At 44.9% G+C, this 24,064-nt stretch overlaps 1 protein-coding gene across 1 annotated transcript in view; it reads left to right on the forward strand.

Annotated features, from left to right (window-relative positions):
- The window catches only part of macf1a (microtubule actin crosslinking factor 1a), a 180,027-nt gene that overhangs the window by 55,193 nt on the left and 100,770 nt on the right, over positions 1-24,064 (forward strand). Inside the window, exons 3-7 of the mRNA XM_084032230.1 lie at positions 15,568-15,629; positions 19,857-19,946; positions 20,760-20,861; positions 22,910-22,987; positions 23,502-23,594. Of these exons, the coding sequence (XP_083888356.1) occupies positions 15,568-15,629; positions 19,857-19,946; positions 20,760-20,861; positions 22,910-22,987; positions 23,502-23,594 (425 nt within the window). The remainder of the gene's footprint in view (positions 1-15,567; positions 15,630-19,856; positions 19,947-20,759; positions 20,862-22,909; positions 22,988-23,501; positions 23,595-24,064) is intronic.

Below are 24,064 nucleotides of genomic sequence, written 5' to 3' on the forward strand. Positions count from 1 at the left end.
GGACAGTTTTACCACCACACACATAAATAAAAAGTAGCATCAGAGGCAGACCTGATTGTGGTGTCCAGTGAGGAGGCTGTAATATATGTCAGTATTCAAACAAAAAACCCGATAACGTTTTCACACAAGGGCTGCAAGGACATTATTAATTCATGTTTTTTTATTATTATTTCGTCTACTAGCTGCTGTGAAACAGTAAAACATTGTAATTCCCTAAAGAGACGTCTTCAAATAACCAAACTAAAATATATAAAACAGAGAAATGTGGCCATATCTCACTCATGATAGATGAAATGAGATAAATATTAGATAAAATGAGGCCTGGGACCTTTACCAGACTGATGTAAATGTTGACGTCATGGCAGCGAGGACGCGGCGGACTCTTGACAGCCCGATAATTACAGCTTTCTCAGGAGCAGAGGTCAAGTGCCCCAATGAAAGGCCAGACGTTGGGATGGTGTGCAGAGGAGGCGGAGGCAGGGTCTTAATTGATAGGTGTCCATGGTAACGAGAACAGCTGGGGTTAAAATTAAGGGCCTGGTTACCGTGGTTATGTGTTGGGGTCCCCTGTATTTGTGTACTCTCTTCACATTCTTTGCCCCTGCCCCTTTCATTCCCTCGCGTTTTGTCTTTCTCCCTCGGCCTCCTCTTTTCCCATCCACTGACCTCATCCACGAAAGTGTTTTTCTTCCTCTTCTTCTTCTTCATCTCTCTCTCTCACGACCCTATAGATGTCATGCTCTTTCTCCCCGGCGCTGTCAAACACACCTCCTCCTCACCCTCTCATTCATTCTGGGCTCGGTAACATGTGAAGCAGAGGTCGGATGCTCTCGGGAGTCCAAGTCATGGAGGTTGAGATATCGGACAGAAGGTGATCAAACTGAAATATCTCACTTATTTGACTCCATAGTTACGAAGCACATGTCTGGTACTAACTACTTTCTTGGTTCACTTCTCTTTTTTCCTAATATATGTTTCCCTTCTCACTCCTTGCTGCTGCCTCTCACATCTTTTTATTATTTATTTTTCTTTCACTTTCGCCTGTCTTTCCCCCATTTATCTCGTGTTTTTGTTCCTCTTGGACTTTGACCTTTTATCTGTCCTTAAGTCACCCTCTTTTTCATGAGATAAAGACTCCTTTGCCCCTCCCTTTTTCCCCCTTCACTGTTGGAGTGTCAATTTATCTAAATTAAAATAAAATGTTCATTCTTTCCCCTCACACACACACATTCATCCCCATTCTCTCTTTGTTCCTGTCTCTGTCTGCCTCCCTTTCCTGCTCATTAACCTGCGACTAACTAAGGCCCTAAAACCAAAAAGAGTTTGGATGAAGCCTGTTTTCTCACGGGGTCATAAATCTATCGCTCTTTCTCCTTCCCTCTTTCTCACTCCGTCCCCTCCCTCCTTTCCCACCATCCATCCACACAGAGCTTCCCTGGGCTGACGGCTCTGACACGTTGTTATTTTTCTGTACATATTAAGGACCACATTTAAGCAGCGATTTCAGGGAGACAACTTGAGAAGTGTGTTTCCAAATGTTTTTAATAAGAGGTGACTTGATGTCAACACACACTCGGACATGATCCTTGCCCTCTACCCAGAGGAGCGCCTTGACCGGGCAGTTAAAGCTCTCGAGGTCAACGTTGCTGTTATCGTGCTGTTCCCGTGCCTGATGGTCAGGTCACAGAGGTCATGTTGGCTTCCTGCTTCCAGCCAGACTCGGTGTGTTTATCCTGCATACAACCCAAACCAAACCGAACTCCATCAAGCATCATAGAAGAAATTAGCCGTGACATTTTTATGTCCAAACCAAAAATACGACTGCTTGTTGGGATGATTGATGAGTCTAGGCCTGTGACTTTTGACAGTTGATGGCTCATGGTTTTCTTTAATCATAGAGGTAACATTGCCCTCACCACAATCAGGAGGTATTGCATAACTTAATTCTTGTTATTGTTAGTTGTTATGTTTTGCTTCAGGTGCTGGTGAGAAAGTGAAACATGATCCAGGAAGTCCAGATTAACCATTATAATAGATCCATCAGACTCTGCACCGCAGTTTATGATAATATGAGAATAGATTATACAGCTGTGGGATGTTATTATGGTTATGTTTTTATCTCTTCACCTCAGCTGCTTTTCTACTTTCTAGTACCGACAAAGCACCTATGAGTAGTTATAGCTGTGTTTGGGCTGTTATCTAGAAGATTATATCATAAGGAAGACATCTTTTTGATATCAGATGTAATGTTTTATTCTAAAATAGTCTATTTTGGTGTCGGTGTGGCCCCGAGAGAGCAGAGAATAGATGTTAACTCTTCTAGTCTTTCTTCTCTTGCTGTTATTCAGGGTGAGTGAAAGGACGGGTGTAATTGGGCTGTGTTTGCTGAAAACAATTGCTCTGCCTGTGTGTGTGTGTGTGTGTGTGTGTGTGTGTTTGTGTGTGTCTGTGTGTGTCTTTTCCCATTTTCTCATCCAAGTCATTAATTTGAACTATGCAGGAATTCAAGCTTCCAGAAGCAGAGTTGCTCTCTTGACATGTTTGGCCTCGGCGGCAGCAGAAAGGCCTGTGACCCAGTTTGCCTTGAAATCTAATTTCCTAAAGAGTTTCTCCTCATTTGTCTCTCATTGTGTCATCTCTACACTCACCCCCTTGTCATTTCCTGAAACCTAATCTAGATGGTGAGTCAACTTGTGTTTAATGAAGACGGATGAGAGTCGGAGGAAGGAAGCTTTTACGAGATAACTGTTATGTCTTCTGAACGGCCACCAGTTGAAGCAGGAGCTCCAAGCTGACCTCAAGTCTGTCCTCAGATGGGTCAGCTTGCCACTTTTCGTCACTTGTACTGAGATCGTGTCAGTAATACTCGGGCAGCCCTGTGTGTATCCTCCAGTCAGCTCCTGTTAATCCATCCTTGTTGGTTTTTTGGAGGCCCCACACTCCTCCTGTTTCAGCCTCCTCTCCTCTAATCTCTTAACGGCCTCTCAGGGTATCTCTGTCTGTCTGTCTGTCTGTCTGTCTGTCTGTCTGTCTGTCTGTCTGTGCTCTATTTTTCACTTCTCCATCATGATGGTGAGCTTGACCTCTTTTTCACATGATATTCACGTTTATCCCAATATTGGAAATTCTCCACAATTGAGTGGGTTTTTAGTATATTGTCCTTTTGTCTCCAGATGATGAATAGATGATTTTGTCACGATCAGAGACCTACTGATTCTCCTGCATTACAGACACTCAACCTAATCTATGCAGGTATATAGAGGGTTGTTAGGACATTATCTATAGAGAATATGTGACATGTTAAAAACACTCTACTATGAACTATTTGTAGTCAGACTATCCAATAAATAGGATATAATAGAATGATCATAATACTCATAAGGCAGAGAGAGTAGCATAGTAATAATATAAATATGAACAAACATTAATGGGACATGAATGCATACAATGTACATATAATGTCTATAATTGTGGCTGGGTTGGGAGGGAAGCATCGAGCAGGTCCAGTGATCATGATAGCAGCTTCAGTTTGATTTCTCATGTGTGTCTGACCCGGTGATGTCACATTATTTTGTCTGCCTCGAGCTAACCTGCGTGTGTGTGTGTAAATGTTTTACTGATTATGTTCTTATCTCGTACCAAACATTAAACAGTTGGCCTTTGTCACTTTTTCCCACGCTGGGAAACCATTGTTTCTGGTTAGTACCAGTGAGATGATGCAGACGGAAATATAAATATATAGAGAAGTACTGGACCTGGATCCAAATGTGAGACTAAGCATTCTCTGGGAGTTTTTTTTAGCTGAATAAGATGTTTAAAAAGCAACACTGCAACAGTGGATGTGCTTCTCTGTAAGTGAACCCAGGCTGCCCCCTATCTGCAGAGTTTAATACTGCAGGGACAAGTTTGTCTCAAAGTTTGGATGCATTTCAAAGTGGCTCCAACTTTCCCTGCAGAGTGTATAAACTATTCATCACTGCGCTGCAAACAGAATCTCAGCTCCACCTCTCTGGCTGTTTCAGGATGCCGATGTGAGTTCAGAGGCTGAGCAGGTGCCTCACTGTACTCTACATACTGCTGGTTCAAAGGGTTTGCTTCCTTGTTTTTATCTGAATCCTTCTGGTGTGTCTGAATGGTTCAGCCCCAGAATGGCAGGTCAGGACTCACGATCCAAACAGGAAGTGTTTCTGCTGCGTTCCACCGATGGAGAGGTCAGAAGTCAGGCAGCTGCCGGGAAAAGGGAGTGGGCGGCTGGCGGGCAGTACTGATGTGTCACGGTCACAACTCATGCAGCTGTGTGGTGACCGGGGTCTCAGAAGAGCTGAATGTTACAGTATTACAGTGACACTTCAAGTCCCCATGATTTAGCAATATATGCCTTAAAAAAATAGATTTCTCTGTATTTTTTAAATCAAAATCCATTATCTTTTCTTCCTGGAAATCAAGATATGACGCTTGCTGACGTCGGCTAGTACCAACCAATTCCAACCATGACATCCATTCTTCAATCAGTGTGTTGCTGTCCTTCAGAGGACACGGTGGGCTTCATGGTCTACGTCGGTCTCGTCCTTTAAAGCCCATCAGAGACAGACAGAGGATTTCCTGTTTGCATCGCCGTTGCTGCTCCTGTCACCTAGCAACCACCTGTGGTTGGCAGGAAAGAGGCAACTAACGTTACCTGATTAAAATGGAACCAGAGATCCTATATTATTCTATTTTATATTACGATGGGGGATATGGTTAATGATATATTTCAGACTGAGAGCGTATTCATCTCCCGCTGCTGATCCGCTCGTAGACGCCATGTTGAGTTAGAATCCAGTCGTCACCGGCGTGCGTGAGCCTTGATATTAGTTGGGCCTATTACTCTCTGTGGACATGAAAGTCCAAGGTTAGAGGATCCATCACTCTGATGTGTCCTTTTCCTCATCCTGCTCTTGTTGCTCTCCTCCCTGCTGCCCATCAGCAGCATGTTTTTTTTCCTGTTTCCTCTGTGACTATTTCCTTCTAACTATATCCACGTTTACTTCTTCGTCTTATCCTGATGACCTTAGCTATTTTTAACAAAATTAGGCAAACTTAGTAAAAAAATCTGTCTTAAGACGAGGCAGCTGTAGAAGAACTGTTTGCCCAAACAACATGCAGTTTAACATCTGGAAGAAATGCAGATCTCAATCAGGAAATCTCTGATCACATTTTGGTTGGCACAAGCTCTGTACTAACTAACCACATCCTGATCCAGTTTATGGCTCTGCCTGCTCTCATCTCTCCGTGTGCACAACAGTAATACCACACATGTATGTACAGCACATTGTGTGTTTGCAGACTTCTTTGTGTGTCAGGGTGACCTTGCTGGTGTCCTGGCTGTCTAAGGAAAGGATGCTGACTGGGAGAATTGAGCTGTACTGGGGGAGGGAGAGACGGGGGAGATGTGAGACGCTGCTGCATTAAAAACACCCAAGAGACAGACATATAAGATGAATGAAAGTGATTACATTCCCTCCTCTGGCTAGCTCGATGTCTACACTTGGTGGTTATGGTGCTAATAGTGAAAGCAGAAGGTGGATCTTCTCTCCTGTTTTGTGTGTGTGATAGTGAATGAAAAGGGTCATTTACTCCCAGTACAAACAGCTGATACAAAGCCAAGCCTCACTGTATCTGTCCTTTCTCTCTCCTCTCCCCGTTTCCTTCGCCCTCCACCTTTCTTCCTCTCGTTCCTCTCGTTCCTCCCTCTCACATTGTTGCTCCCTCGTTGCGTCCGTGCATGTGTGTGGATAACGTTTCCAGACGCAGCATTTTCTGCAGGGGAGAGGGGAAAGGAGATTGGAACCCCCGACCTCTTGACCCTGAAAGCACACAGACATGCATGCATGCATACACAAAGGCAGCCTGCCACTCGGCCAATGTCCTTTTTGACATGTGAATTATTTGTGTTTTTTAAAAAGCAAAATGAAATCTCTTAAATTCAGAGAAATCCAGTGCATGTTATGCAAGTTGCATTTGATGTGTTTTGTGGTGGTATTGTATGCTGAGGTCACGTGAACATGTGTTTTGTGTGTACAAATACTCACTATGAAGTGAAACACAGCTCATTTCAGTTATAAAGGACAGCTGTAAGTGGAACAGTTATTAAAGAAAGTAGATCTGATGTCTGCTAATTGATTAATGTGGTTAAACTACAGTTAAAACTAGTATTCTATCCATATGAGGTCGTTTTTAACAGAATTGCTAAATGTCCCACAGTGCTGCTGAAGTGATGAGTCGTGCAGCTAAAACACACACATGATGGTCTCTTCTGCCCCACAGTGGCAGCATCACACTCTTCACCACACACACATGCAGCTGATACAGTTCCTCTTTAGCCTCACGTTCACACTCTTTATTTACAGACATCACAGTTTCTTACTCAGATTTTACCTTTTTTAATTTTTTTTATGATTTTGATTGTACGCTTTCTTATTGACTCTTTTTATAAAAAACATGCAGTGCTCAAACAGACTTTTTTCTGTTGTTTGGGGAGTTTAAGTATTCACTGATTTTGTCAGAAAGCTGAACTGCATACAAAGCCTTGCTGCAGCATGCTTAATTAAAACATTTTTTAACTTTAATATTACATTTAGAAAAAAACCTTAAGAGTCCCAGATTCATCCGGTAATAGAGAGAAGTCACACCGCTTCCTGTGTCCCCCCGGGGTTATTACTGTAAATATGCTTATTAACACTTCTTTCACAGTCAGTTATTATACAAAATGCCACTTTATTGAAGTGTAAAATGATCTTTTAAATTGACAAACATACGTGTAATTCATATCACGATTCAAACGGCAACAGGAAATAATTTGTCTCTCACTGTTGACTGGAAGTGGCGTGATCCACATTGCATCCCTTCCTTTGGGACAGAAATGACTCTGGGTAATGTAGTTCAGCTTTCTGCTTCCCAATGACTCACAGCATTATAGAATACTCCCTTAAAAATGTTTTTTAATGTTACATTTAGAAAAAAAAACCTTTCAATGCCCAGACGTCATCAGGAAAGGACTCTGGCTAATGTAAATCTGTTTGAAATGAGAAATCACTCACGGAGCCTCAGTGGTGGGAGGATTAACAGCTGGCATCAGCAACACATCTCCATTACCTCATGATATCTGGTAATGGTGGTAATTAGGAAATGACTAATAGGAAATTGTTGCCGTCTGCATATATCCGCCTATTATGTGTCCGACATGATGCCTCTTGTTGTTCCACAGTCTAAAAACCATTGTTTTCCAATAGATGGATGTTGAACATGAGGGGTCTCCGCTGACAGCAGTGACCTGTGGTCAGAGTGGTTGTGTATTGTTGTGTCATGTTGTGACTGGACGTTGCTAGGACTAAAATGTCAGTGGCTCTTCAGAGGCGAGTTGATAACTTGACCACACAGTTCTCTGCGAGGTGAGAGTAACTTGAGGACCCCCTCTCTTCCAGTCTGCAGCCACAATCATGCTGAATCACGTTGTGATGTCTCACACACACACACACACACACACACACACACACACACACACACACACTGATCACCTTGGTTTGATCAACCCCCTCTCTGTCTGAAGCTTTTGAACATGGAGGCATCATTCAAAGATAGCGGTGAATAAATATCACAGGCAGGATGCATTGCTCACTCATAGCAACAGAAGTAAACACACACACACACACACACACACTTTCCGAACACACACAAACACACACACACCTTCCACAAACTGCTGCCAAAGTGTACAGTTGGCACAAATGATGATATGCAAGTATGCATCCAAATACAGACAACATTGTTATTCTAATATAAAACCTATAAAATGACTTTAACATGCTGGAATGAAACAGACACACAGGAAGGAGAGCATGCTGGTATCTCCCTGTGGTTTTCTTCAGAAAGTGTGAGGCAACCACACACACACACACACACACACACACACACAACTACATGCACACACACACAGTTCACATTTCCGACTGTTTAGCGTCATTTCATTTATTTACCAGTTTTCTAACGGTGCTCTCAGCAACGGCTACAGTCTGGTCGCTTGTTTCAGGGGAAAGGAATTCACTGTTAGTGTCGGAGAGAGAGAGGGAGAGAGAGAGTGGGGGAGAGAGGGAGGGAGGGCATCTGAATGGAGAGAAGTTATTAGCTGCAGTAGTTATGTGCTGAAGGTAGAGAGATGCTGTAGGAAGTGCCGTGCTCGTCCAAACAGAAGAAGTGAAAGGAGAAGAAGGATCCTCGTGGTTCTGTCGGCTGACATTTAGAAAGCGTTTGTGATATTTCTCCTTCATGGACACGACTAGTTTTCCTGGGAGTCGGTGGAGCTGCAGTCACTTTTGTTAGTCGAGCTTGTGGAGCTACCTGGGTTTTTTTTTTTTAAGGAGTTTGGAAAGCGGAGCGAGAGGAGATGGACTTTCTAACAGACCCTGCGGTCATAACGCCCATCCTGGTGGTGACCTTTCACTTCTTGACGGCGGCTGGATTTTGGTTTTACCGTCGCCGTCGTCGACGCACACCCAGATTGAGACCAGGTAAACTGTAACTGTAGCTGAGACCGACGGACAAGCTTCCTCTTCCTGTTTCCTTTTAACCGCCGGTCTCTGTCAGCGCTGTGATTCTTCTCTTCATTGTAGACAGAAAGGATTTAACATCCATGTGCTTCCTGTTTAGGCTCCACCCCTTCTGCTGTGTCACCTACCTGTTAGCATGTCAGCATCTTCATTTAAATCCCTGAGCATCTGCAAAGGCTTTTCTTAGGTGATAAGTTTGTACAGTAGTTAGCAGGATGCTAACACTTTAGCTTGCAGCGGGATGTCATCTCATGTTTTCTATTTTAGCTTGAGTGGAATGTAAAGCGCCTTGTGCTGTAAAGAGCATACATGTCTCTCCCGTTTCATCTCCCGTTACAGTGGAACACCATGTGTAGGGTTTGTTAAGCGGGACTTGATTGATGGATCAGACCTGCATGAATCATTGGAGAACAATCTTCCATATTTGGCTCTTATATTTCATGAGCTATGGAAATGTGCAGCCACATCCGTGTAATCCGACGTGGAGACTGCAGCCTGTCTTTGGCTGCTTACGTGGCCGGCTGAGTCTTTCTAACTGCACGCTGTCCACCACACACAGGGCTGCTGTGCTGCCAGTAAGCTGCCCAGTTTAGTCTTGTGTCTAATTAGGTAAACAGTGATGTAACGCCATGTTTGTGCAGCATTAAACACATTCCAGTTATAGTTTTTGCCTCTGTGTATTATAATCCTTTGAAAGCGTGATAGAAACATACTCATTACGTCACCGCCTGTTGCATCGAAAGCTTTTTGACTGTCTGTCTGGTAATGCTGGATTCTAGGTTTGGGACATGTGTCTAATTTTATCTGGATGCAGCGTGTGGCTCAGATTCACCAGGAGAGAAATATCTGGCGTGACATAACGGATCAATGAACCGTCAGTAGAGTAGCAGATGTTAAAACGAGACCAGAGGGCGGTGACGCCGAGAACATACTGAGGTAAAGAAGCCCAGAGAAGTTGAGCAGGAAAGCAATAATCAAAAGCTTCAACTTTTTTGTATATTAAATGATGTTTCACCAAAAGTCAGCTGTGTGCACTCATCAATTAGGGTCTAAAGATGTTAAAAATATATATAGAATCACACTTTCAGTGTCTTTTAAGCATCAACACTCTGCAGGAAGAAGAGAATAGTTGTTTTTCTGCTTTCATGCTGAATGATGTATTTCCAACAAACGGATGAGCACATCTCTGGTAAACGGGAGATTTAAAGTGGTGCTTTACTGTTTCTCAGTTTTACAGATTTAATTGTCCGTTTAATTGGTTAAATATTTTGTCAGCTCAGAATGTCTTTGGTGGAGGACAGCCCTAATGTTATGTAGTCATACTGTTTCCTAATGCAAAACAGGAGCCTAGCATGTTGTCCACTTACATGGTCAGTTGAGGGTGCTGTAACCATACGCTCAACTTATGGATCAGGATGCTGGTGTGCTTTCATGAAGCTGTTTGTTTTCACAGTAGATCATATTGAACTTTATTTAATTTAAGGTAGAGTAACACATAACGTAATATAGATGATTGGAAATAGTTGAAGTGTGTCTGTGTCACAGTGAGTACTATAATCTTAGGGACGTGTCCTCTGAGTGATATTGAGAGTGTGGTAGGACTTTACCGTTTCATACTTCACTTTCATGTTTACTTGCTCGGTCTAGAACAGGAAGCAAGCGCTGAATTCTCTCTGCCGGCCATCAGGGGGCGACTCGACTGTTTGTAAAAAGAGTTCTGATTGTATTCTATTTGAAAATGACTCTACATCTCACTTGATTAATCATCCCGGTACACATCATAAACATTTGTAAATGATGGGCCATAATGCAGTAAGGTTGCTGCTCGGGGCGCTGCTGAGGTCCATCCGTCCCTCCCCCACAGTCCAAATATGGTCACTTCCTTCACTGGTTGTAAAGATGGCGACGGCCACAATGTCAAACGTGTGGCTTCAAAACTGTAGTTCAGGTGACATCGTGTGTGTGTGTGTGTGTGTGTGTGTGTGTGAGAGTTTGTGTGTGTGTGGCTATGTGTGAGAGTGTGTGTGTGTGTGTGTGTGGCTATGTGTGAGAGTGTGTGTGTGTGGCTATGTGTGAGAGTGTGAGTGTGTGTGTGTGTGTGTGTGTGTGTGTGGCTGTGCAGCATTATACTGTCGGTGAACATTATGTGGTTTGACACTTGTAAATCATAGTGGTTTACACTTTCTTTGAATTTGCTCAACCTTGTATTTAAGCTCTATTTGTTCTTAAGTGTTGAGAGCACCGTTTAGCCTGTTTAATATAATACCACCAGATAAGAGGGCTCTTCTGATCAGAATAATAAATGGTTCATAAAAACAGCGCACCCTGTAATACACAACAAACCTGGTTGGATAACAGAAACACACATGAAATGTACTGAAGTAGAGGCCGGGCCTGGTCTCATGTCACGGCCACTGAACAGGACACATGATGTCTTTATTTAGATGTGGGTCAGTAATAAAACCAAGCTGACCCTGAATCACCTTCAGTTATTAACCTGGACTTTGCATTTGTTCTGTCGTCTGCTAGATGATGGTGCTATGATGGGTTATTTTACATCAACGTGCTGATGACGTTACACATAAACATCTTGTATATAATGTAGTGTTGATTGAGTTCCTCAAATAGAAGGTGTTTCTCTTTGTGACCACAGGAGGGCAGGTTGAATCTGGACTTACCCGGGGCTAACTAGGCTGGACTAAGTGGACAGCTGGTCGGTGTGTGAATGGGATAATGAATATTGGCTGATTAAATCCTGGAATTATGAGACCAACTTCCTGCCTCCTCCAGTCTGCTGATTTGCAGAGTGACCTTGTCTGCTTTATCGGGCATTTAGCATTCACTGTTCGTAGCTTAAAGAGAGGGACATGGGATACAAAGCGGGAGGGAAGGAAGAAAGAAATGGACACAAGAGGGATGGAGGCTGCTGCCAGGCTGTGAGTGTCACCAGAGAGGAGGAGGAGGCATAATAAGAGCCAGCCTGGCTCAGAGAGAAACTGAAAAAGAAAGGAAAAGTGAAAGAAGGGACGATGACGTGATGAACTAACAGAGGAAAAGGAGCACACTTGGAAACATCCCTTCCACAATCGAATCACAAGAGGAGAAAGCCAGGACACCGGAAGACGGGGCAACAGATTAGTGGTGATAACGGGGGCGTAGGAGGGAGCGAGGGATAAGCAGCACGCCGTGTGGTATTAGAGGCGTAAGCTCCGTCTGGTATTTTTAGTGTGGATGGTCCCTTTGGAGATGGAAAAGAGGAGCGCTTCACTGTGACGGCTCGGAGGAGAGGACCAACCTGACGGCCAAGAAGAAGAGGAGTTAAAAGGAGGAGGGCTGGAGATGAAGGAGTGGCGTCGCTGGTGGAGGAAGCGGAGGGGGGAGGAGCTTGTGTTGCTCGGTCTGGGCTTGTTGTGACTGTATGAGTGTGTGAGTCACTGTCTCACCTGGCCGGTCAGGTGTGTGTCTGTAACTGCAGAGTACACTTGCTTTAAGAGCCAGCTGCTGCTGTGACTCCTAGCGAGGTCACATGACTATCTGAGCTGTTAGCATGTGTGCCGACTGAATACTTCCACGCTTCTGTTTCTTTCTCCCTTTTTTTTAAAAACATGACGGAGCAGGAATGATTCCAAACTGTGTCGGCGTTGCTGTCTGGAGCTATTTTAAGAGACCGCGTTCCACATAACAGTCCGTTGAGGCCGTCGGCTGTGAGAGGAGGCAGATCTGGACTGTAGCCTCCTTGTGATTGGATGATGTGTTCAGCATCAGGCAGCGTGAGCTGAAGGCTCCTATGAGTCCTCTCATTCATTGCTGACTGCTTATTGTGACGGCGAAGTCTGGACCGACGCCAGAGACATCACCGGGGCTCTTCTTCGTTTTGAACGGCCATCTCTTTTGTACACACATACACTAATGTGATGAATGACTCTGCTGGGACCGGTTTTCTTTTCAATATCAAATCAAACAATGTCACAAATCTACCAGACCTCTCTTGATGAGACTTAATTCCATCTCAGTCAGAATATCTCACTCTGTTTTCTGCAGAAAGCTGCAGAGCGGCTTTTGTTTTTAAGAACACAGAGAGACGGATGCATATAAACTCTCTGGCCTCTGTTTTCCTCGGGTTCTGCTCCGTCCGTCTTCATGGAGAGTTGCTTAGCTACACAGAGCAGGGGAAAGACATCGCAGAGAGAAAACGTAAACAGAGCAAGCAGCTCTGCACAGCCGCAGAGCACAGCACAGTCTGTTGTGACCTGGAAGCAGAGAGCGAGGGAGCAGGGTGCCACTGCCTGGTGAGGAGGTGGAACTGAGGCGAGGGAGTAAACGGGGAGGGGAGGCGGGCCGACGGGGGAGGGGGGGAGGAGCTGCTGCTGACTTTGACACACACGTGTGACAGCAACTGGGGGAAGGAGTGAAGGAGACGGGCCGGCCAGGAGAGGCTGACATGGCTACGACCGCGGGGACTCTGGAGGAGAGAGCGTGACCAGAGCAGAGACTCCTCAAACTGGTCGTACCTGCCGGCTGCTCTCACCCGGCAGCTTCTGGATACGTGGAGGCAGCTTGTCGCCAACGGCGTCTCACGGCTATAATTATCTGACTTCTCTCTTGGATTATTTGCACGGTTAGCATCAAATGAAGCCCAGATTAGAGGAGGAAAACAAGCCTTAGAGCTGTGGACGATGTGGCCCGACTACAGGAGTGAAAGCCAGCTGAACGCCCACCTGTACTCGCTAATGTGCTGTGCAGGTCAGTATGTGTGGAGAGGAGCCGAACAGTGTTGTTTACATGCTGCCAGTGTGGTTCCTGTCAGCACGTGTCTCCCTGTGTGTCTGAACACTTCCCATGTCTGCACACACACACCGGTGACAACAGTGGTGCTACATGTGGTCTCTATTAATCATTGTGGGTGTCGGGGCAAAGGACGAGGTTTCAGTGTTTGCACAAAGGGGGTGTGTACGTCTCAACAATGCCCTCCAGTGTCGATGAATGAGCGCCGTTCTGTGGCTGTCACTCACATACCTCCACTCCTCTCATGTCTGCAGTTCTGTACAAGTCATAATGGTGGATTTATGACCTAATTAGCACACCGAGGAGAACCTGACAGGGTCTCACAGGCCCAGCGATGACTGTTTGGGGTAGAGATGTTGACTGATATACGTGTGTACGATCTTATTAAGTAGAAGTGAAATGTTTCCTCTGGGCTAACTAGCTCAGCCACCCCGGCAGGTTTGGGAAGCAAGGCGTGTTGTAGTGGTGAAACTATTTTGCAAGAGTATGTTGAAATATGTGGGTGGGGGGGCTTGGCCTCTATGTCAACTGTGTGTGTGTGTGTGTGTGTGTGTTGTGTGTGTGTGTGTGTGTGTGTGTGTGTTGTGTGTGTGTGTGTGTGTGTGTGTGTGTGTGTGTGTGTGTGTGTGTGTGTGTGTGTGTGTGTGTGTGAGATGAAGTATTGATACTGGCCTTGAGGTTTAACTCGGGAACCTTCAGTTGTTTTCGAAGGAGGAAGTAATACGTATTTTTCTCCTCATGGCTGCTCACCCCGCTCCGCTTCTCCATGGCAACTGTTTGACAGCTGGCAGGAGGGGAAGTACCTGCAGCAGGCTGTTCTCTGATTGGCTGCTTGACAAATTGGAGGGAAAGTGCTCTTGCGTTTGGGTGTGGGTGCGCTAGTCTCGATATGAGGAGTGATGGGTTTATTTTACATGCTTAACTACTCGAGGGAATATTTTCACTGACGTCAAATTATTGGACTGTGACAGTTGTGATCGTGAAAAGATGTTTGTCGACTAAGAATTCCTTTAGTTGAGATCAGCTGTAACTCACTATAAGTTGTAAGAAAAAAATTGATTCTTCAAATTTCTTGTTTTTGTTAAAAAAAAAAAAAAGCAGCAAATCCTCACAAATAAAAATCTGGAATCAGAGAATATTTGTATTTTTTGCTTTAAATTTGACACTAAATGGGTTATCAAAATTGTTATGTTGCATTTTACAAATGTAGTTAAATTCTGTAGCTTGCTACTGTACATCACACACATTTAATGCTGTGTCCCTCACTGACTGAAGCTGCTGTCTGAGCATGCAACCCCACGAGAAAGGATGTTGAACCCTCCCAATCGGCAGGAAGCTAGATATTAATCAGAATGGCGGGAACAGGAGAGCAGGTCTGGGGTTTCTCCCTGACAGACTGATACGAGAGGAGGGAGGCTGGATAGGAAGAGTGGCTCCGCTGGTGTGGAGGAAGAGGAGGTGGTGGTGGTGGTGACGGGGCAAAGATAACACAGTTGTGGCTCAGCATCAGGCTCTATTCCTGGCCTGGCTGCCTCACTCCTCTGGCCTGCGGAGGACGCCGGCTGGAGGTCTGCCGGGTGGCAGATCACACCTCAGTTAGTCTGCAGGACCCGACAGAGAGAAAGGTTAAACCTTTTAGACCGTGAACTGAACTGAAAGGGAAACTCTGCAGTGTATGAAATGATAAAAACAGCTTCATTGGTACAACCTCACTTTACTCGGGATGATGTCATGTAAAGCATAGTAAAGAACGCTTATCAAGACTTTACAAGAGGTCACGCTTGAAGCTATTGAGGATCTTATCAACAGGACCTTGAGTCAATGAACTCAAAGAACCTTCAGTGTTTGTCTTTCCATCAGCATTCATACTGCTTTACTGAGGGAGATACGAGACATGAAGCTGTAGAAGAAGTCTGAGTCATCTTCGAGGTGTTGTGAATGGATTCAGTTACACTTGGTTATGTGTCTACTATGAAGTAATGAAATGTGTGTGTGTTATAAAAAGGATTAGAGGGAGAATAATCCTAAACAAGCGGCTACTAAGCCACCCAGTGTAAGTGTGTGTGTGTGTTTCCCAGCGTGTGAACGGCAACTTTACTGCGGAAACTCTCTCAAATTGTTATTCACAAATCCTCATCATCTGCATAATCCACGTAATTATGTAATTAACCTCCCTCCTCTCTTTGTTTTCCTGCAGATGAGCGTGACAGGGTGCAGAAGAAAACCTTCACCAAATGGGTCAACAAGCATCTCATCAAGGTAAATGCATAGCAGGGTTAATTTATTATTGTATATTATATTATTATTATATTAAATGGGCTGAAGGTTTGGTCTTAAATTTGATTAACTTCATTAGAAATATGATTACCAACACAGATCAACAAATTATGAAACTTGATTTGAAGTCATATTTTTTTATTATCATCACATAATTCTCTACATAGTAGTCTCAGACGTAATATACGGTGTTCTAAACTCTCACCTCCTATACATTCTCAGCTAAAAACCAATGAAGGGAAAAGTCCCAGGTCATAAAAGGAGCTGGACAGTAAATCTACTGGAAGAATAATATCAGGTTGAGTTAAGGCCCTCTAGGTGTTCTGGTAAATTGGTTTGGATGAATTTTATTGTTTGACTCATTCCCAGTGCTGCTCTATCATAAAGCAACCGACTCAGGCTGGGTGTGGATTAAAAAATGACCATATCAATACCGAAGCCATATACATTCTTCTCATCTCTCACACTGAACTCCCAAACCAGTCGACCAATCACATGTGATATTTAATTAAAGAACGGCAGCGGTTGTTCGGCTGCTAGATAAACATACATTAGTGCTTTTTTTTCTCGATCTGTACCAAATGGACCCCGATCACCAGTTATTTACTGTCTGTCTGCATCACTGCCTGTTGGCTTCATCACCCGTAGTAATGGCTGGAGTTTGTCTCCTTCTCTCTGGACGTCTTCAATCATGCTTAACAGCGAAAGCAAAGTGACAAATACACGTAATGGGAGTCTTGCTTTAGTGTTTTATAGAGATTGTAAATTAAGAAATGTTTACTGGATGCAGATTATAGACCGTCTTTGTTTTCGCTGCCAGGGACCTGAAGGGGGTTGTTGCATTCAAAGGCATCAGTTAAAGGAACCAAAGCAGCTAAATTGTGGAGGAATTTATTAAATCTGAACGAGCAGCTGCATAATGTTTTGACTGTTTGAAACAATCCACAGTAAAGAGAAGAATTCACAGTCATGTCAAAACTCCTGATGAAGGAAAACATTTATTTATTATCTGTTATAACAGCTGTATAACAGAGACATCTGTCACGTCTGCACACTCATGCCGTTTCTATCACATCCCCGGTACTGGACGTGTACCGGGCCGCCTCGGTGGAGTGGGGAGTGCAGGGTATTTCTGTCACATGACCCGGCAATGAAGTGTCTTGTCTGACCCCATAACTCTGCAGCGGCTGTCGTCACAGCCTGTGAGTGTAACTCTATACCAGCTGGCAGTGCCAGACCAACCACTGGCTGTAGATGTAGGTCAGAGACGGAGAGACGGCGGATTTTTCTTCTTTTTTATGCTTTATATGTTACTCTTTTATTGCTATTTTAATATGTATTGTATGAATTTGAGCTTTGGGAAATGGTGATGGACATTTTCCACCTTTTGCTAGACAAAACCATAAATTGATCGAGAACATAATCTGCAATTTAATCAATGTTGAAAATAATCCTAACATGAGGAAAAAATAAAGACTGGGTAGTGCTGAAACTTTATAACAGAATCTATCTACCGCTTGATATTTAATATCATTTTAAAAGTGCTAGAAAAACCTCTCCTCTTATTATTAATACACACACCCATTACACTAGCACAGAGGTCATGTTGTAATTATTAGAGATGTCTGGCCTTTGCTGTCTGATGGAGGGTGAGACGGAGGACGTGATGGGTGGAGGACGATGGAGAGGGGAGGACGAGGTGAAAACTTATATAGCACATGAACGAGGAGAAACTCCATCTGTCATACCTGCTGCTGTTGGAAGACAGAAGAAATATTGTTTCATCCCAACGCTGTGCTCTTGACTAGAGCTTGGGGTTAAATAGCTCTGTGTGCTACGTCATCTATTGACTCTTTGCCAGGACTCAGTGTACAAACCTCCGCCCTGTCAGCAGGGATTTACAGACACACACACACACACACACACACACAGAGAAAACAGAAGGGGAGACGGAATAGAAAATAAGCTCATGAGACAACAAAAAGGGACATTAAAGAAAAGATAAATAGACGTAGACAAAGATAGACGGCTGCTCTCCGTCCTCAGCTTCCTGCTGGGTGACATCATTCCCTCTGTGTGTGTGTGTGTGTCGGGTATTTTTGCTGCTCAGGTGTGCCTGGTGTTGACAGGTGTGTATCTGTGTGTGTGCAGCACAAACACCGGCCTCCCAGCTACCTGCTGGCATGCAGTGACACACGTTGACCCAGCAGGGTGTTGACACAGGGAGCACAAATCCGGCAGCGGAGCGCTAAGAAGTCAGGAGGAGGCCGGAGGCTTTTCAGAAAGATGAAGGGACTGTTAGCTGCACTGCAGCTCAGTCAGCTAACGGGGTGTTTAACGAGGTGCAATCTGTGCAGCTTTGATGTCACACGAACCACAGCAGCAAATGTTTCTGTCAACTCTGACGTTCATTATTCACCATATTCTAGGCCTCCAGCAGCAGCAGGCGAGGGCGGTTTGTTTAGGCGAGAAGCGGCAGGAAGAAATGTTCATGCTCTGGTTAATTATGACATTTTGGGCTATTTTGCTTCCATAACACGTCTTCTTTCAGACTAGACTTTAAAATATCTGAGCTCTTCAAGGTCTGTGTTTCTGAGTTTATGCTGATGTGTCCCAGCGTGGTCCTCAACATGAACTCCATATGACAGTCTGCTTCGCTGCCGTCGCTGCTCATCAGACCCAGCTGGCTGTGTGAGCAGCATCCCTGCAGACACATGCACACTCACAACGCTCCCCTGCTCATCCAGAGAAAAACATCACTACATGACAAACTGCAGATGCAGCTGGATGCTGCAGATGATTTTGTTTTGCAGTTGTTTCAACAGCAGTGTTGTGTCACGCAGACTCTCTGATGGGCCGTCTTTGGGCGCCATGAACATATAGATACGATATAAATAACAAGATGACGAGAAAAAACATGTTTTAGCAGCACAGGGTTGGTTTCATTCCAGTAAGTTGGTGTTAAACATGCAGGACACAGAGAGGAATCCACTCATTCACAGGCTCTGAGACACACTTAGACTGCAACGCCGTTTCCAGTCAGTGGAGGAGGCTTCTCCTCGTCATCTAATTAACACTTGTTCCATCAGCTCCCGTCTACAGCTGATGTCAACCTCCAACAGGAGGGTGAGAGAGTGACACAGATGGTGAAGGAGGAGGGAGATGGATGGGGGGTGTTAGTTTTGGAGCTGCAGGTTCAACCTCTGAGCTCGGCATTCTGTTTTCAAACGTCTCGTTGTGTGAGAATGTTTGTTAATTTTATGAAATATTTTATAAATCAGGAGTTTACCCTTCTGGCTTACTCTTGTGACTGTCTTGCCCTCTTGTGGTGAAATGTGGTAGTACAGTTTCTTGTCCCGAGGCCAGGACTGCAGCACAACTTGTGTAAGAGCAGAAGCATCACTGTAATGCAGGTAGACATTTGGCCTCGGTTGCGTAGGTGGACATGGCCAGACACAATGGGCCCCCAGGCACAGACATGCAGAAACCCCCCCAGGCTCCTCCTCCTTCGTTGGTGCAAGACACACTGGCTTTGTGATGCTTATGCGTCTTTTTGGCGGTGCTTTTGTAGTCGACATTTTGTCTTTTTTGGTTGTTTTGTGCCTCTTAGATCAATTTGTGTTTATTTTTGTTTTGTTTCTGATACGCGTTTGATACAAAAACTTTTGTTATGTTTGTTATGTTTATTTCATACTGAGAGGAGCAAAGTAACGTTTCTCGTTATCGTCTTGTTGAAAATGAAGACATGCACTCACATTTACATTTAAATCTTAAGTTCTCTAACTCTTATATGGGGAAGCTGCCACACGATGCTGTCAAAATAAGCCCACCATAAATATGTCAAAATGATTACTTTCTGTTCAGCCTTGAGCTGTCTGTCTGTCTGTCTGTCTCACTGAGTGTCCCACGGATGCTGATCAGGCTGTCACGTCACTGTGTCAGCAGCATTCGCCAACCCCCACTAATTGTGGCATCATTGTCATGGCAACAAGAGGCCACAGCTGGTGCCTCGTCTCTGTCGACCCTGGCAACCGCTGTCAGCAGGCCTGTCAGCTGTGGACCGATGGGCTTGGCAGATGTCAACAGTGTTGAGTCAACAGAGGGATGATTGCAGAGTAGGATTAACTTCTCTCTGTTTGTCTCCCTTTCCTTCCTCCTCCTCCTCCTCCTCTCTTCCTCCCCTTCCCTCCTTCCTTCCTCCTCTCTCAGGTGAGGAAGCACATCACAGACCTCTACGAAGACTTGAGGGATGGACACAACCTGATTTCCTTGCTGGAGGTCCTCTCTGGAGTCACCCTGGTATGGCTTTTTATCTCTCACACACACAAACCTGCACAGACGTGATCATCATCTCTTATAATCACATTGTAATGTTTTCCGTCACACGCTCCTCCTGTGCTCCATCATGCATCGGGCTGGTAAACATTATAATGTTGGTCCCACCCAGATTCCAAACACACGACGCTACCTTAGAAGCAGAGAAAACAGGACAAACATTCACCCTCAAGCAACATCAGAAGTGTATTAATATGTGATCCAAAGTACGGCCAGTGTTTCCCCTGTATTCATGTGCAGATTCTCCACAAACACCCAGCCCTGATCAGGCACCCCACCATCTCTGGTTCAATACATCAACAACACCACCCGGAGTTGGAGAGGCACTGATCCAGGTCGATTGTCATTAGTGGCCCTGCAGGCCGACACACTGCAGGCCGACACACTATTTGGCCCCGTGTTGCGTGCGATGCAGTCGCTTGGCCCGACTCTGTCCAGCGTGATGATGTAACAGCCTTAAGTTAACGCTGGCAGACAGACAGGCCACGCTGTCACGCAGGCCGACAGGTAGACTAACAGAACCAGACGGCTGCCTCTGATCTGCTTTGGTACACACACACACACACTCACTGCTCCGCTCTGACCCCGTCACCTTCATGAGCAGCGATGACCGTGTTACACTGTTGAATTATTTCCTGCAGTTACTCTTTTTCTTTTCATTTGGTCCTCCTTTCTTTCACCCCTGGCCTCTTCATCCACCAAAACTCACACTACATCTCTTCCTCCTCTTCCTCTTTTTCTTTCTCCCATCTCCACCCCACCCTTCTGTTACCATAGCAACAGAAGAGCGGCCCTCCATTGAAAAGGGCATATGCCTCGCGGGCCCCCCCTCTCATCTTGCTCAGAGGGGAGGATGAGGAGGAGGAAGGAGCTCAGGGAGTATGTTGACATCAAACCATCCACCGCTCACTCTGTCACTTCTGACCTCTGACCCCTTCAGCTTCAACCCCCCCTCCCCCTCCCCTTATAGGTGGAGCTGTGAGGCTGCATGAGAGTGCTGTGCCACTGATTTCTGAGCAGCATACTGGGCTGAATGCTCTGCTTACAAAACAACCTTGTGTATCATCATACACTCTACAGTTTATTAGTAATGTAATGCAACACTTCAGCAGTACATTCTACCTCCAAAAAATGATATAAATCATCATCTCAAATGTAGAATTTATGGCGGTCTGCTGGATCGAGCTTGCAGTAAATTCTGTCTAGGAAGTTAATATCTGGACACGGTTTTTGAGACATTATTCAAGGTTCAAGGATTATATATTGTTGTTCTGCTACACAGTGTTGAATGCTGCACAAGAAATACAAAACCAGTAGTGCATTCCTCTAGTGCATGATGTATAAGACTACTGTTTTTCAAACGTGTGTTTGAAACATGTAAAAACAGTGAATTGTCAGTTATCTTGGCGTAAACAAATCTTGCACTTAGCAATGTAGAACATCCAAAACGCATAAGCAACCCTCTTCTTTCCTTCATGTTCTCCTCGCCTCCTCTCCACTTCTTTCCTCTCCTCCCATCTCCTCCTCTCCTCTCCTCTCCTCTTCTTTCCTCTCCTCCCATGTCCTCCCCTCCTCTCATCTTCTTTCCTCTCCTCCCATGTCCTCGCCTCCTCTCCACTTTTTTCCTCTCCTCCCATCTCCTCCCCTCCTCTCCACTTCTTTCCTTTCCTCCCATCTCTTCCCCTCCTCTCCTCTTCTTTCCTCTATTTTCTCCTTGCCTCTCCTCTTCTTTCCTCTCCTCTCCTCCCATCTCTTCCCCTCCTCTCCTCTTCTTTCTTCTATTTTCTCCTCGCCTCCTCTCCTCTTCTTTCCTCTCCTCCCCTCCTCTCCTTTCCTCTCCTCCCCTCCTCTCCTCTTCTTTCCTCTCCTCCCATCTCCTCCTCTCCTCTCCTCTTCTTTCCTCTCCTCCCATCTCCTCCCCACCTCTCCTCTTCTTTCCTCTCCTCCCATCTCCTCTCCTCTTCTTTCCTCTCCTCTTCTTTCCTCTCCTCCCATCTCCTCCTCTCCTCTCCTCTCCTTTCCTCTCCTCCCCTCCTCTCCTCTTCTTTCCTCTCCTCTTCTTTCCTCTCCTCCCATCTCCTCCTCTCCTCTCCTCTTCTTTCCTCTCCCCCCCATGTCCTCCCCTCCTCTCCTCTTCTTTCCTCTCCTCCCATCTCCTCCCCTCCTCTCCTCTTCTTTCCTCTCCTCCCATCTCCTCCTCTCCTCTCCTCTTCTTTCCTCTCCCCCCCATCTCCTCACCTCCTCTCCTCTTCTTTCCTCTCCTCCCATGTCCTCCCCTCCTCTCCTCTTCTTTCCTCTCCTCCCATCTCCTTCCCTCCCCACTCTTCTCCTCTCCTCTCCTCCCCTCTCCACCCTTACTGATGTCATATCTAACCCTTTTTTACCAGCTCAGTATGAACAAACAACTGCAGCCTGCAATTGTGTACGTTTTTGCAGCAGGAGTGTGTCTTTAAGTGTCTCTCTGTGTGTGTGTGTTTGTGTGTGTGTGTGTGTGTGTGTGTGTGTGTGTGTGTGTGTGTGTGTGTGTGTGTGTGTGTGTGTGTGTGTGTGTGTGTGTGTGTGTGTCTTTCTACCTCTTCTACTATATCTTCTCTTAACCTGGATGTTGGTTTGTGAAAGTGTGATGTTGAATAAAGAAAAGCAAAAGATAAAAACCTTGACGATGAAGTTTGCATTTTCCATTCTAAACCAGCATGGTTTGGGTGTGCTGTTGGCCTGTCTTTCACAGCTCTTGTTGAAGACAGCGCCACCCAGAGGACCATTTCATGTCAATAGAACTGTGCTGACGTTTTACTTCACTGCACTGTGGATTGAATTCAGCTTTATCTGCACTCACTGCTGCCTACTGCGTTTGTGTCACTAAAAAACACAAAGTTAAAAAGTATCTGTTGACCCTCATTATTGTTTTCCCCTTGTTTTCTTTCCAGCCCAGAGAAAAGGGCCGAATGAGATTTCATCGACTACAGAATGTCCAAATAGCGCTGGACTTCCTCAAACAGAGACAGGTAGGCCCACAGACAGACAAACATTCCTGTGTTTTCATCATACAGCATACTGACTACTACTACTGCTCATACCGCGTCTTCCACTCTTCCTTCTCTTGTTATCATGAATGAATCTCTTCTCACTTACGCTGCGTCTCTTTGTTTTCTCCCAAACTGCAGCTCTTCCTCCGTCTCTACATATGTCGTCTTTCTTAGACTGCACATCTATTGTGTTGTGACCTTTTTCTTCCTCTGCGCCGTCAGGTCTAATTATACAGCTCGATGGCACAGCTAAGCCAGAGCCACGAGATTTTAACAAGCTCTCTTTCACGTCATGCTCGATAGTTGGAACAGAGATCGTTTTTCATCCTTAACATGCAGACAATGAAGACAAATGATGTGTTTTTTTTGTCATTGGTCCCATCAGGTGGATTTTTAGTCACCAAAAGGGACAAATAATATATATAATATTATATATTTTTTTGCGTTTTGTCAGGAAATCAAACACAAAAAGTCTTCTGGTTTTTTTTTTCAGGTCAAACTTGTGAACATCAGGAACGATGACATCACAGACGGGAACCCCAAACTGACGTTGGGTCTCATCTGGACCATCATCCTTCACTTCCAGGTCTGTGGCTTTAACATGCCGTTGTGTGTTTCTTCTGCTAGACTTCAGTCAAACCAGCATGAACATGACTTTGAGAAGCTGAACGGGCAGCTTAATGTTCTTATATCCGCCTCTTCATGATATTACATCTCTACTTGATGTTGATGGTGTAATAACTGAGCTACGGCCCAACTCGTTACTGCTGAGTCAGTCTGGATGTGAGCAAAAGCAAGTTGCTCCAAATGTATTTCTGTGTTGTACCGAGGCTTCTTCGCATCTCTGTCCAGCTGTTGGGATTTGAGTTGTTATCAGTGCCAGGATCAGCTTAGTGTGTGTGTGTGTGTGTGTGTGTGTGTGTGTGTGTGTGTGTGTGTGTGTGTGTGTGTGTGTGTTTGTGTTTGTGTTTGTGTGAGACGTTAGAAGACAAAGTAAACACAAGACACACAAGAGGAAACCAAACAAAAAGTCAATCCTAATATTTAAAATAATTC

The sequence above is a fragment of the Eutrigla gurnardus genome (assembly GCF_963514095.1).
Source record: "Eutrigla gurnardus genome assembly, chromosome: 17".
Classification (NCBI taxonomy): Eukaryota; Metazoa; Chordata; class Actinopteri; order Perciformes; family Triglidae; genus Eutrigla; species Eutrigla gurnardus.